This window comes from Hesperophylax consimilis, chromosome 16 (genome assembly GCF_061612785.1).
Source record: "Hesperophylax consimilis isolate HC1 chromosome 16, BYU_Hcon_1.0, whole genome shotgun sequence".
NCBI lineage: Eukaryota > Metazoa > Arthropoda > Insecta > Trichoptera > Limnephilidae > Hesperophylax > Hesperophylax consimilis.
Genome location: NC_142851.1, coordinates 17,289,170 through 17,303,350, shown reverse-complemented (window position 1 = coordinate 17,303,350; position 14,181 = coordinate 17,289,170). Strand labels below are relative to the sequence as shown.

At 36.2% G+C, this 14,181-nt stretch overlaps 1 protein-coding gene across 1 annotated transcript in view; it reads left to right on the top strand.

Annotated features, from left to right (window-relative positions):
- spn-E (tudor domain containing 9 protein spindle E) overlaps positions 1-12,506 on the top strand; it is a 48,299-nt gene extending 35,793 nt beyond the window's left edge. Inside the window, exons 20-26 of the mRNA XM_089640984.1 lie at positions 4,217-4,336; positions 4,425-4,588; positions 5,639-5,758; positions 8,393-8,660; positions 9,086-9,204; positions 11,029-11,247; positions 11,422-12,506. Of these exons, the coding sequence (XP_089497110.1) occupies positions 4,217-4,336; positions 4,425-4,588; positions 5,639-5,758; positions 8,393-8,660; positions 9,086-9,204; positions 11,029-11,247; positions 11,422-11,578 (1,167 nt within the window). The 3' untranslated portion in view covers positions 11,579-12,506. The remainder of the gene's footprint in view (positions 1-4,216; positions 4,337-4,424; positions 4,589-5,638; positions 5,759-8,392; positions 8,661-9,085; positions 9,205-11,028; positions 11,248-11,421) is intronic.
- The last annotated feature ends 1,675 nt before the right edge of the window (positions 12,507-14,181 follow it).

Genomic DNA, 14,181 nt, shown 5'->3' with positions numbered 1-14,181 from the left:
AATCCTTAGAAACTAGCACGAAAAAAAAAATACTAAGCTATTTAGAAGGAAAAAATAAAAACAATTTTGCAGAAATCGCCAACCATCGAAATCGCAGCAGATTTTTGTTTTTACTTAATAAAAATCAGATTCACTTACCACAATTTTAATGATGCCAAGTGGATCAAGGGGGGAAGAACAACTTTTTTCACACACTTACATATACGTATTATTATTTACACTTATACTATTGTATTTTCATTATAAAAATTCAACATAGGTACACAATGTATATGCAGTCAATAATTACGATAACAAAAACACTAATCTAATTATAATGTACACTTTCTTAGGAATAAAATTGTCTTCACTAACTTATACTGCATTTTCGTATGGTAGTCTTCGAAACATGGATATACGCAAAATGCAAGATTGCAGTCGGTGCACATATTTTTTTATATTTATTTATTATATAAGTACATTTTTGTTTATTTGTTACAATATATGATCAAATATTTCAAGACTCCTCTTCCATAGAAGCATTAGCTTGTGGCTATATATTTCGTGTCACTTCTTTTTTAAGCTCGAACTGCTGGATGTCTACACACATGGCGTTGTCGTTGAATTCGCTTTCCTTGGGCTGCAGTTTCTGGTACAAGACGGAGAAAATGTTTTCCTAAAAGGCGAGTTGGTTGATCCACTACTCTCCTTCCTCCAGATGATGCCAGCCTTGGCGTGTGATATTTTTAGATCGTTTGAGACACTAAGTTTTCCCGGAATTCGTTAAATGATAAAACCTTTTGCGTTTTCAAACGATGCAAAAAGAAAGCATTTAGTGTTCCAATGTCTATCAATCTGAAGATAATTTTCTTATACCATTTTAGAGACTTCCTGAAACTGCTTGCGAAGCCCAATATGCGGTCCACTTTGTCAACAGCTCCCATATTCTTCGTATAATCTAAAACTACCTCTGGTTTTTATTTTATTTTCTCCCGTGGGGAAGTCAATTTTATCAGTAACAATTATTGCATTTGTATGTATGTTACTAAGCATAAGTACATCCCCTTTATTGTTCCATTTCAGCGCCATGAGTTTGTTCGAATTCAAAGACTTAATTTCAGTTAGTTGAATCGAATTCATGAATAATGGGCGTAAACTTACCCTGATCCCATTTACGATGGTCAACTTTTCTCTTTTTGGATGTTGAACAACTATGGAGAGTTTCATCCTCATCAGATGTATCAGATTCGTCGGATGAGCTATCCGAATGTATTGGCAAATCATGAAGATCCTCGTAAACATTTTCATCTTCACTTTCGATTAAAATATTAGCAATGTCTTGTTCATTCAAAGGGTTAACCATTTTTTATAAAAGTAAAATATTTAAATTGAACAAGTTATCAATGCGAATCACAAGGTCGAATCACAGTAAAACACTGTCCAAATTATTAATAACCTAAAATAATAAAATGTCAATGATAATAACAGTATAACGAATAATATTTCAAATAGTTCACAGCACTCAGATTCACTATTGAATTTTTTTCAAACTGTCAAAAACTGTATTCAAACTGAAAACAAACACTGTCGGTACAATATATGTAATAAATATTCACATCCAAACACGTGAGGTAATTTTTAATGCAAGATGATTAGGTTATTCAGTGTAAAAACAAACAAAAACCACAATTTTCACTTCACAAAAGACGTCGCTCGCAATAAAAATGTTGTTTACCCCCAACTACCAGACGGTGACGTCACGGAATATTTTAATTGTGAATAACTCCGTTGGTAATGTACCTAAATCGCTAAAAACTTTTGCAAGTTATGACAAATTGTCTTTAGATGGCAGTAACTATCAGTTTTCCGGAAGAAATTCAATAATTAATTAATTTTAGGCGCAACCGTACGGGTACGGTCATACTCCTTACGAGGAATTTTTTTCTCACCGTACCTGTACGGTCATACCACCGGACAGGTTAAATATTTCAAAAATTGTTTAAACATAATAAATGTTTATTAAAATGTCTCTTACTTATAAAGAGAGAAAAAATCACACATACATCAACAGTTTATTTAACAAATTTATTATAAACGTTACTGTAATCTCACTCTTTTGTCATTTCAGATAAAAATAAATAGTAAAAAATTCATTTTTTATTTTTTTCTGTGGTTAACTTTTAGATTTGAATATAAAGCATGGTGTTTTCTCTTTCTAACACCGTATAGATCTTAACGATTTGCATGAGACCTATATGAGTTGTTCCCAAAAGGGAACAAATTGGCCTGAGGGGTAAAGGGAAGGGCGCTACTGTGCATAGATGCGATTTGCAGTAGTATAGGTGAACGAGACTGGCGATACTTTTGTGCATACTAATAATGATTTATGGCCCATCTCACTTGTTTCTAATAGTTCTGCATAAATATATATTTATTTATTTATTCATTCATTTAAATTTACACACAGTACAATATGTTATATACAAGATATAATGAAAATATATTTTGTGATTATTGATTATTGTACCTTATCAGGTCGAAATTATTGGTTCCTAACTAGGCAAATTGCCCGTTCCAAGAAACCAAAAAATATGTAAAAGTAAGTGTGTGATTTGTCTATGTCTATAATATATCTCATTAATGTTTTAATTTGTGATGTTTAATCGTTACAATCTTATGATAGAGTCGAACTTGAGCTGTTGTGTATGTTTCGAATGTGTATGATCAATAATTAGAATAATGGGAGATATATATAGTGTGTGATTAGTCTATTTATTACGTGACGTTTTTTAACATTTTTTCACATTCTCCTCTGCCCAGTCCAATCAACCATTTAGTTATTATTGGGCCTATGTATGAAATATTACAAGTTTTTATGTTTAATTCAGGGGGGATTTTGTTGTACAATTTAGGTCCCAAGTATGTGTGTGTCTTTTGGTACTTTGCCGTATTGCTCGTTGGGATCATAAGGTCATTTCTGGTGTGGCTTCTTGTGATGTGTTTATGGTCAATTTTATTAAAATTGTCTAGATTTTTATGTACATGGATAATAATCTTTTTTATATAGTTTTGACGAACATCAAGTACATTAAATTGTTTAAAGAGCTCATCGCTAGAGAACCTATATGGTTTGCGCATTATGACTTTAATTATTGATTTCTGGGTCTTCATAAGCGGATCTAGAATTGATCTTCCTGATGCTCCCCAGCCAATGCAACCATACATTAAGAGGGGGTTGCACAGTCCGAAATATATTTTTCTTAGATCTACTTGTCTAATTATGTTTCGCACTGCAAAGAAAATGTGAGTAAGTTTTCTTACCCTAGTTGTAAGATTGTCAATGTGATAATTCCACTTAAGATGATTGTCTATTATGACACCTAGGTACTTGATGTTTTTCACACATTCAAGATCTTCAAGATCTTCAGAATTGCAGTTAGGTTCAGTATTATAGGAGTTACAGTCATGATTATGTGTTTTTATTGTGTGTGTTGTACTAGGTTGTCCCTTTATGGTTGAGCTGAATCTCATGTATTTGGTTTTAGAAGTGTTCAGTGTTAGTAGATTTTTGTTGAGCCATTGTTTTATCACGTTAATTCCACTTTCAGCAAGTTTGTGTGTGTCAGTCCAGTCATCTCCTTCAAAGATAGCTACCGTACCATCTGCGAATGTAATAATTTTACCACCGATTGGTAGCTCGCACAACTCATTGATATAGATTATAAATAGAAGGGGTCCCAATGTGCTTCCTTGTGGTACACCAAAGTTAGTGCCTAGTGAGTTACTCAAAGTTTTACCAGTTTTGAGTTGCTGGCTTCTACCTGCTAGGTAATTCTTTAGCCATTCGTATGGCATACCTACAATTCCAATATTTTGTAGTCTTTTGAGGAGTATTTTGTGAGAAATCGTGTCAAAAGCCTTGGCTAGGTCTAAGAATATTGCGATGTTTTTCTTTCCACGATCTATATTATTAGAAATATGTTCTATGAGTTGTGCTATGGCGTCGTCCGTACCTCTCCCCGATCGAAAGCCGAACTGATTTTTGCTTAAAAGTTTTCTGTTCTCTATGTAATTACTTAATCTATTTTTAAAGATTTTTTCAAGATTTTTTCAATAATTTTTGAGATATGATGTATATTCCCCGGTTGTTTTATCTTCCTCCATTTGTTCTGTCTGTTCAATCTGTTGACTTTGATAAATAAACTGTTTAGTTATTTGTTTTTTTTTTTTTTTTCAGGTGTACTCGGTAGCCATGGGTGTCGTGTCACTCGAGTTAATTAGTGACAATGTGAGTGTGAACAAAACTTTGGTTAAGGAAGGCTTTGCCCAAGAAGTAGAAGAAAGCTACATTTCCAGGGTATGTTTAAATTTATATATTTGAAATAAGATAAGTATTATTAAATTTAACCTCTGCCATAAAATTAGCGATTGTTTAATCATTTCAGCTAAACAGAGATATTAGAGATACGGCTGAAAACCTTCAACCGATTCAAAAGAACGCTTTAAACAAACAGCAGAGAAAGGAATACAGCTCCACTGTAGCTGTGATCATAGATCCACCGGATGTCAAAGACTGTAATAGAGAAATCACCTTGAAAGGACCGTTCAGGTAAATCATACATAAAATATAATGAAAACCACATACATAAGAATTCCCGCATATATACAGGGTGCAGCAGAGAGGACGGACGTTTTTGAGATGGGTAGTACTCTCCCCCTCCGTCTACGAGAGAGGTGGGGGGGTGCCGCTTGACTCGTTAGTTCCTAGCATTGTTTTACCAGTTGTCGTCATGGAGCCGTGGACGATGGAGCACCGCGTTTTCGCCTATGATTGTTACGTCCGAAATAATGAGTCAGTCACCGTCGTACAGCGTGAGTTTCGTCGCCACTTCAACATTCATCGGAATAGAGCCGTTCCCTCTCGAAACACCATCCTTCGTTGGGTTGAATCACTTTGCAGGCGTGGTGAACTGATCAACGGAAGACCAAGAGGAGCTCCGCGAACAGTTCGAACTCCTGTAAATGGAGAGAGTCTATGCGAACTTCCAAGAACGCCTCCAGCACTGCATCAACGATTTCGGCTACCACATGCCTGATGTGATTTTCCACACTTGACTGTCTCAAATGCTATTTCCTCGCGAACCTGATTCCATCAATAAATTTGTTTTTGAGTAAAAATTAACTATTTTATGATTTTTTTAAAACCGTCCGTCTTCTCTGCCGCACCCTGTATTTAGTTCATGGATCACTTGGACTGACAATCTGAAATGCCCATCTCGTGCACAACCCCACTGAAAGACGGCCTGGATTTTCACTGCCTCGTAAAATCTGGTTCACCATCATTAGGATAAGGTCCTCCCACAGCCACTGTGCCCACGTGATGCACAGGTGGAGCCTTGAAGGGTCGGCGATGTATGAATGCAATGTGGTGCAGACCACCGAACACGTGGTCAAAGAATGCCTGCTGTATTCATTCCCCGGCGGAATTGATGAGAGCTACAGGGCGATGCCCGAGGCCCTAGGCCCTAGACTGGCTTACTAACCTAGTATTCCCATATGACTCTCACACCATACGAAAGAAGAAGAAGATATACATGGATGCTTTTGCAATAATCTTATTCTGAAAATTATTAATAATAATTTTTTGTGTTTTTTCCAGTCCTCTTGAAACCAGTCCGCTAAACTTGATGTATGCAGGAAAAGACAAGTCATCACACATTGAATGGAGTTCTGTTAATTCTGTTCTTCTAACTACAGATCCTCAAGACCTTAACGACAGGTACGCAGGAATTTCATCCTTTTCCTAACGAACGTTGTTCGAAGATTAGATTTGAATGATGTTAGTGTATGCATTATGTCAGGTTCAATATTTGATTTCTTATTAAATCTTGTGAAAATTGCATTTCGCTAAAAACCTCGTAATGTGAATTGAATGACACAGTCCACTAATCGTTATTTCTTTAAAAATTTAAAATATGTACTACTGCAAAGTCCGCTCATAAGAAGTTTTCAAGCTTAGCCTTTAGGACACATAGATTTACCTTAAGTCGTATTGAACCCTTAAATTCATTATCACGGTCTGTTTAAAATATTACCGTTAAAGGCATCCAACACTTAAAACATCCTTAGTTAAAATAAAATATGTGCTTTTTGTAGGATTTATGTTGCATTTAAAAAATTATATGAACACGGCACAAGGGTCCCAATTGCTCCCAACCGTCTGGAGCCAGTGAGACTATGGCCCCAATTGGGGTTTGTTGTGAGGCTGAAGTTTGTGGTGTGGGGAAGGAGATGGGGAAGTGGAAGGTGGGGGAGTACTTGGCTATTAAGATCTGGTCACCAAACATGGCTGAAGCCATTTCAAGCAACGTTTTAAATTTTGAAAAGTGGTCTTACTTGAGAGTATCTTCCACTCTGGAACGTGCCGCCAATATACTATATTATTTTAAATTAGTAAATTTTAAAATAACGCAAATTAATCAAATAAAATTTGCTTGTGTATGCCGGGATTTGAACCCGCAAACTTCGGCTTGCTAGTCAAAACCTTAACCCCTTATTTTATTTTATTTTATTTATTCGAGACACAAACAGGATATTTATAAATACATTAATTATGGATTACAAAATAAATAAAAATACAATTATAAATATCCCTAGACTAATGTGTCTGCAGCAATCACATTTGCACATTCACATAAGCAAACATGTAAAACAATGACATTATTTATATACAAAACTTAAATTACAAAGATTGAAGCACATAATAAGTAGAAAAATTTAAAGAGTATATATTAAAAAAATTCTAAAACACTAAATAATTTTTTGTATTTATTTATTGTTCTTTTTTTCTTTTTTTTTCTAAGTACAGAAATCGTGGAGATATTTCTTGAAGCGAGTTATATTATTTGCAAAAATATCTATGACAGTGTGTGTTTTAGCAAGATCATTGTATGATCGAGACATTCTAGACATAGGATTAAAATATCCAGTGTTATTGGCAAAAATTTCGGTCCAAAATATGTTCATATTTCTAGTATATTTGGGTCTGGCGTAAAAATTGATTTGAAAAATTGATTAACCACAGAGGCCATCATAATAAAGGATACTTGCGGTGCCCTCTCCTATCATAGTTTGGCCTATCTCAAGGCAATCTTCATTACGCAGGCTGCAGCTTGGATTAACACTGCCAAACTGCACTATCGGAAATAGGAAAGTTATTGCACATCCCCACAATGCTTTTATTTTCTGGCCCCATGAAAACCTTTATAGAAGAGTTTCTCTGTACTTCTTCTTTCATTTTCGCCTCAGTACTAATTTCCCTGTTGAACAAGGCTCTTCCATTCCCTGCAGTCCTGTGCTGCATGCTAGCCATGGCTACCGATGTTCCGGGTGCCTATATCTCCTGTCTTCCACTTTTCCAGTGATCACTAGTTTCTCCAGGTTCCTGTTCTCAGGTTGTCGAGCAACGTGTCCAATATCATAGGATATGCTGTAAACCAGAGGTTCCCAAAGTGGTCTATATGGACCCCCAGGGGTCGATATCGGCTTGCTAGGGGTCTATGTCAGCGAGAAAAAAATTTGGGTTTCCACGATATTCAAATGGGGGTACATACGAGCGGACCCCTATTTACCTCAAGTCAACATTTAGGAGTTCTGTAAATGACACAATACACCTAACACAAATATAATAGACTGAGAATTTACCTCTTCCTCCTTCCTTTTCCTTTCCTTTTCTTGTCAGAATTAATATATTCAAGCAAAACATTGCACATTGGAAGCCGCGAATTTTCCTAGTTCCCCAACTTGTTTTTGAAAAACGTCCAGTGTAATAATGACGTTCAACATTTAAATGCATTTCACACAGACTTCAAAACTAAGTTTGAGGACATTTTAACTATGGAAATGCAACGTTGAAGAATCGGATATCATGTGACAAGAAGAACTGACCGGAATAAGCACTGAAAAAGAACTTAAGGGGCAGTTCTGTAGGGCTAGCTACAGAAAGAAATTCCCGTTGCTTATCCTGCTTCATTTTCATTTGGTGTAATACCTCACAAGGGTGCCCCTGTCTTCACAATGTAAAGACAGAGCAACTATACCGCCACCCGGTTGCTGGGCAGGCAAGGGAAGGGAATATTTTTACTAAAAAATAAATGATTATTCAATGATTCACATGGGACGTTAATAGTTTTAGGAAAATTCAATATTCGGCAGGCAAGGGGTCTACGGAAAAAAAAATAATTTGGCAAGTGGTCTACGGGGCAAAAAAGTTTGGGAACCTCTGCTGTAAACAGACAGTTGAAGCCTGATTTGGATGCATAGCTCTTCCACAATAGATAAATTAGTGCACTTGGCTGTCCATGAAATCCCGAGTATTTTCTCTGTATTATTTGGCTATCCATCTTTTGCACAGGCTCCTCGTGGCTGCGTCCATCGACCAGTCATCCAGCGGCGGCAACCTCACCCTCCGCCACACGACTATGATGCCCAACATCCGCGGCCTGCCAAGCCTCGTGGCGCTGATATTCAGCCCGCGGGCGCAGCTGAAGCCAGACGCCACCCTATGCCACTACACGGCCATCCTGTGCGGCCTGGGCCACGTGGACGGCAGTCCACTCTACCCTGAACAGGACATCCTGGTGCCAATCGACTTTGAACTAGACAGGATGGACCTGCAGAATGTAAGTTGCCCAATCAAATTTCAATGCTTTACCATGTCATGACCCCAAAGCAACATCAAGGATATCTTGTTGACCCTTGCTGCAAGTCGCATCTATTGATGATTTAAATGTTTTCATCCTAATACTGACATCTCTGAAGAAATTTTTGCACTAATATTTGGTTTGGGGCGAAGGTAAAATAGTTCTCTGTATTTTCAATTGACAAAACATCAATATTAGGAGACTCCCCCAGATCGGTAAGGAATCAACATAAACGAGATGGAAGAGAAAAAAGAAATTTATTATATAAACAAAACTTTGTTTTATACGGGTTGATTATTAAAAATTAAATAGATATTCCAAAACTCCCATAGCGTATCTACATTGTGGACTGAAAATTGTAACGTTCACCCAGAAATTCACATGTATTGAACTTTTTTTTCTAGATCAACAAGCTACGTTATTACATGGATCTAGTGTTGTTCACTGAAGAAGGACAAGAATCTCCGATGAATGAACCGGATGTTTTAGGCACTACCAAAAAAATTAAATCCCTGTTCGAAAGGTATATAATAATAATAAACCGTTTTATTGAATAATATGTACAATTGAGTCCTTATGGATAAAAATGGCTGTTAAACATTTCATTTGACTAGAGTGAGCATATGCACGTTGAGAGCATTGAAAGTCAAAATTAAATTTATGTGTCGACGGTTATTATTTATATGTTATACTTAGACGGCCTCCGTGGTCGAGGAGTAAAGCTCTCGACTAGCAAGCCAGAGGCCGCGGGTTCAAATTCCGGCGTGCGCAAGTAAATTCTATTTGATTAATTTGTGTTATTTCACAAATTAAAAAATAGTATATTTGCAGCATGTTCCAGAGTAGAAGATACTCTCATTATCGCCCTGGCGTAAGACCACCATTCAGAATTTAAAATGTTGCTTGAAATGTGGCTTAAGCCGTGTTTGGTGACCAGATCTGAATACCTAGATACTTCCACGCCTTCCTTTTCCCCATCTCCTTCCCCTCCACATTACCTTAACACATTGTCGTCGGGACACGGCATTTGCCGTTTTTCGCGGACTGTCGGTTTTTGGCGGGAAACGGCATTATACGGGTTTGTTATCAGCGTGAAATAAAACGCCTTGAAGGGTAATTTGCTACCTGGGTGCTAGGCGACACTCTGTCGACGTTATTTGAGATGCCTTGTCCGGATTTGCTAGTGTGCCGCTTGTAAAGGCGTCGCCAGAAATCTACAGTTTTTATGCAATCTCAATCTCCAGTTTAGTTTAAGTCATTTCACGTATTGGACTATTTTTCATACCGCTCACACTGTTTTGTTTACTGTTTGGTATTTTATTATTTGAATATATTATCATTGTATAGGACTTTATCCCTACAAAAATGTCTTTACAAGCCAATGATACATGCACTTATGGTGTGTGATGGATTATCAACATATGAAGTTTACTGATTCCTTGAAAGAATATATACTATCATTCATAAGTGGAATGGGCTCTTCAATTAGGCGATGCAACCGCAAAAGACTCTTTTTTGACAAGAAGCAATTAAACTTATGAGTTATTGAGTGTTCGCCTTCGGCCTTAGGCGACACTGTTCAATATTTGCGCGATCAGATTTCACACATCCTGCTATTGTAAAATTGCGGGCATGGCAAATATATATTATTATTGATTATATAACTATATGATATAAATAAACATGTTACCTTTTACATGGAATTTTCAAATATTGAATATTGAATGCTATTTACTGAATTAATATCAGGTTTTTATATTCAGCTTTGAAATGTGGTGAAATTATGATATAATCAAAGCAATTATAATTTATTTTTGATGATCATATGTCATATATGATTTCTTTGAAAATTTCAATCTTAAATATTATTTGGTTTAGAAATTGTATCAATTTTAAGAAAGCGATATATTTTTGTGCTAATCGCGAAAAACACCCGCTATAGGCTAGAGTCTATTGTTTGAAGCGCCCGACTACAATGTGTTAACATACCCTAATTGAGGATGCCATAGTCTCACTGGCTTCTGATGGTTGGGAGCAGTTGGGACTCTCAGATATTTCAACTTCTAGATTAATACGTTTTATGTAATGGTGGTGATAATGCTGATTATATTGGAAATGATAACGATGCTAGTATTCTGATGATGATGGTGATATTGGAGATGGTGATGATTATGCCGGTAATTTTAGTAATGATAATGATTGTAATATTGGAAACGATGATGGTGTAATGATGCTAATAAAGATTATGATGATGATGATGACGTTGATGATAATGATAGTGGTAATCGTGATAATGATGATGGTGATGACAAAGATGATGCTGACAGTGCAGTAATTCTCCCCGCAGCCTGATGACGCGTAGCCGGCGATGGCGCGAGCCCACTGCAGTATCGCGGCCGTGGCAGTGGGGAGCCAACTACGACGTGGACGAGGCGGAGGCCACCAACTTCATTGGGGAGCGCGCCATCTTTCCCCCCCACGACGCCCTCGAGCTTCGCACCATCTCGCCCCAGCAGCTCATGGAGATGGCCGTGGAGAACCAGAAGGTGCACAATGCCTGCAAGGGGTATGTAAACGAATACCACATAATCTAACATCCTTGTTTCGTTATTATTATTTACGATTGACCAGGTTTTATATAGTGGCAGTCTACTGACATTTTCCTATACTAGCTAATCGTTCATCTTTGTTGCGTAAATATTTATGATGGACTGGGTTTGACATTTTCCCGTTCTTCCAGGATGCTGCTGTGCGGGCCCACCACCCAAAGGGTGGAGTGTGCCCTGTGCCACACGGATGAGCTCACCCTGACGGCCATGAGGCTCCATCTCAGCTCCCGACTCCACAAGGAACGGGAGTTAGACCTACCCAGCCTGGATGAAGGACAAGACGACTAGTCATCATCTGGCAACGCTTTTTTTTATCTACTTAACTTTTTTCAAAGAAGGTGTTCTAATCGTCTTTTAGTTTTTTTTAAAAGCAAACTTATTTTACTGAGGGTAAGCTAAAATAATCATAAATTATCTGACTTCACTGTTGTTTCATTTACTAAAATACTGTTTTTTAATCCTTATTTTTTTTGTTTGTTTCTGCAACAAATTCTGACCTTGATTTGCACATCTGTCCACTGTACCCCCCAGTTATTATCGATGCTCAGATTTATAAGAAAATACAACTAAACCCTCTTATAAGGTTCCCCTTAAAAGAAGTTTTAGTTTTCAGTCCCTCGTAATTTTAATAAAACAATGGACTTTATTTCACATTATTTTTTCTGGTCGCTTGAAAAAAAACCTTATATGAGAGTTTTTCTGTAATATAAATATAAAACAATATAAGCTCTTTTTCGTTTTAGGGTTGACAATGATTTTAGTCTTACCCTTCATCTGTGTTACTGAAAATTTTTTTTATTTGGATTTAGATATTCTTTGCGAAATATGTAATTTTTTCGTGTACTTTTGTCATCGGAGTGGGCAGTTCCCTATGTAATTCATGTGCCATACGTAAATTGCAACCAGTTACTAACTAACATTTGTAACGAAATCAGTTATGCTATTAAACTAGTGCACCTTTACCAAAAATAACTTAAGTTTTTTTTTTTTTTTTCAGCAACGTTTTCTACTTTTTTTTATTTCATAATTAAGTCATAAACATTTTATATTTTAAGTCTTAATGATGTTGAGTTTTTCAAATAATATAATAAATATGATTAACGTACTTTTTTGTGATACTCGAAATAAAATATGTAAATATGGCGATGTATCTAATACATTTCTCCATAATCTTATGACAAATATATCTTGTTTTCTCATATGTATACGTTTGTTGAAATTTTTTTGTTCGTTCATCAATAAATAATGTTAATGATAAAAATATCACCAGTTTCTCATTTCCCATCAAGTTTTTATTTTACTTCGCATAGGTATATTGTATAGTGTTAACATAAAAAAAAAAATTACGAAGAATAACAACCGTCCAATAAAGGTACACCACGAAATGTAAACAAAACGATATACATGCAAAAATAAAATAAGAGACAATAATGTGACAAAGTTAAGTTAAAACGAGAGATTCAAGAAATTTTGAATGTTATTTTTATATTATCTAATGAACCTGAAATAAATAATTGGCGAACAATGGTATCTCGCACATTAAAGGCCTCTTTTGATTACAACAATCTGTGAAATACAATAATTTATCACCGCACATAAAATATGAGAAACTGAGGCATAGGACATCAAATATCCCATGGAGGGCTCGGCAGTTTTAATTTAACAAAATAACAACCTAAGACCAAAACATCTCACAATAGCAAGAACCCCTTCCATTGGTGTCGGACATTGCTGCAGGTATTTTCATGAAAGCATTAATCGTGTATTGCCTAGGTCAGGGATCGGCAGACCGCCAAGACTGCCATTTATTTATTTATTATTAATACAATATTGGAATGATAATATTTATACACGGTGTCCGGAAACGCGTAGAACAAGTAGGAAATTTGTGAATCTACTTCCATTTGGAGTCAATTTTGTTGTATAACTTTTTTGATTTGAGCTTTCGTTTTCGAGTCAGAGGGGTACGAATTCAGAGTAGTACCTATGCGAAATAGGATATTCTGTTGTTTTCTTCAAGTTTTCAACACGCGGTACTGCCGCGAACATAATAATTATAATAATAATTGGATGACTTGTATAGTGCCGTTTTTGTGCAAAATCGCCTCAAGGGCGATGTACAAACTTATAATGAATTTCTACAGTGATGTTACTAACTATGTTATTACTAACTATTTATGGAGATAATACACAATACTTACCTGGTAAGTCCACATCCATCCGGTCGGTGGCTGAGTTGACATTTAAAAAAAAAAAAAAAAATACTGGGCCCAGGCTCGTCAGATGCTGCCTGAATTGTAAAACTGCGTTACGGTTTGCGTGTTGGTTTTGGGTCTGGGCACGGTGTATTCATTTGTCATTCTTTGGACTTTTGTATTCTACATTTTCATGCTCGATTTTTATAATTCTGGTTGTACTTGCATATGCCTGCATATGTCGCAAAATTATAATAATATATCGAGTTTTATAAAAAATATATTAAATTTTAGCACCTCATTCCAGAATTGAAGACACTCTCAGTATCGCCCTGGTGGGGACTGTCGTTCAGAATTGAATCCCCCCTTCCTTATATCTCACAATATCCCAACTTAGCATCCCCCAAATGGTGTTGACATACTTCCACTGGCTCCAAGCAGTTGGGTTGGGTTTTCCTCCTACTCTACATATTAAACATAAGATATAAAAATAATCACAATCTAGTTCACAAATACAACTGTAAACAAACTACATAATATTATTCAATAATTATCATTTTTGTGATAACTTAATAACTAATCATTAGAGCAGATTTCAAAGGGTCACATGAAATGTAAATAACAAACACTTTAATGACGTTTTGAGTCCCCGCCATCAATCTACAATACTACAGTAAATATTATAACCCTTGATAA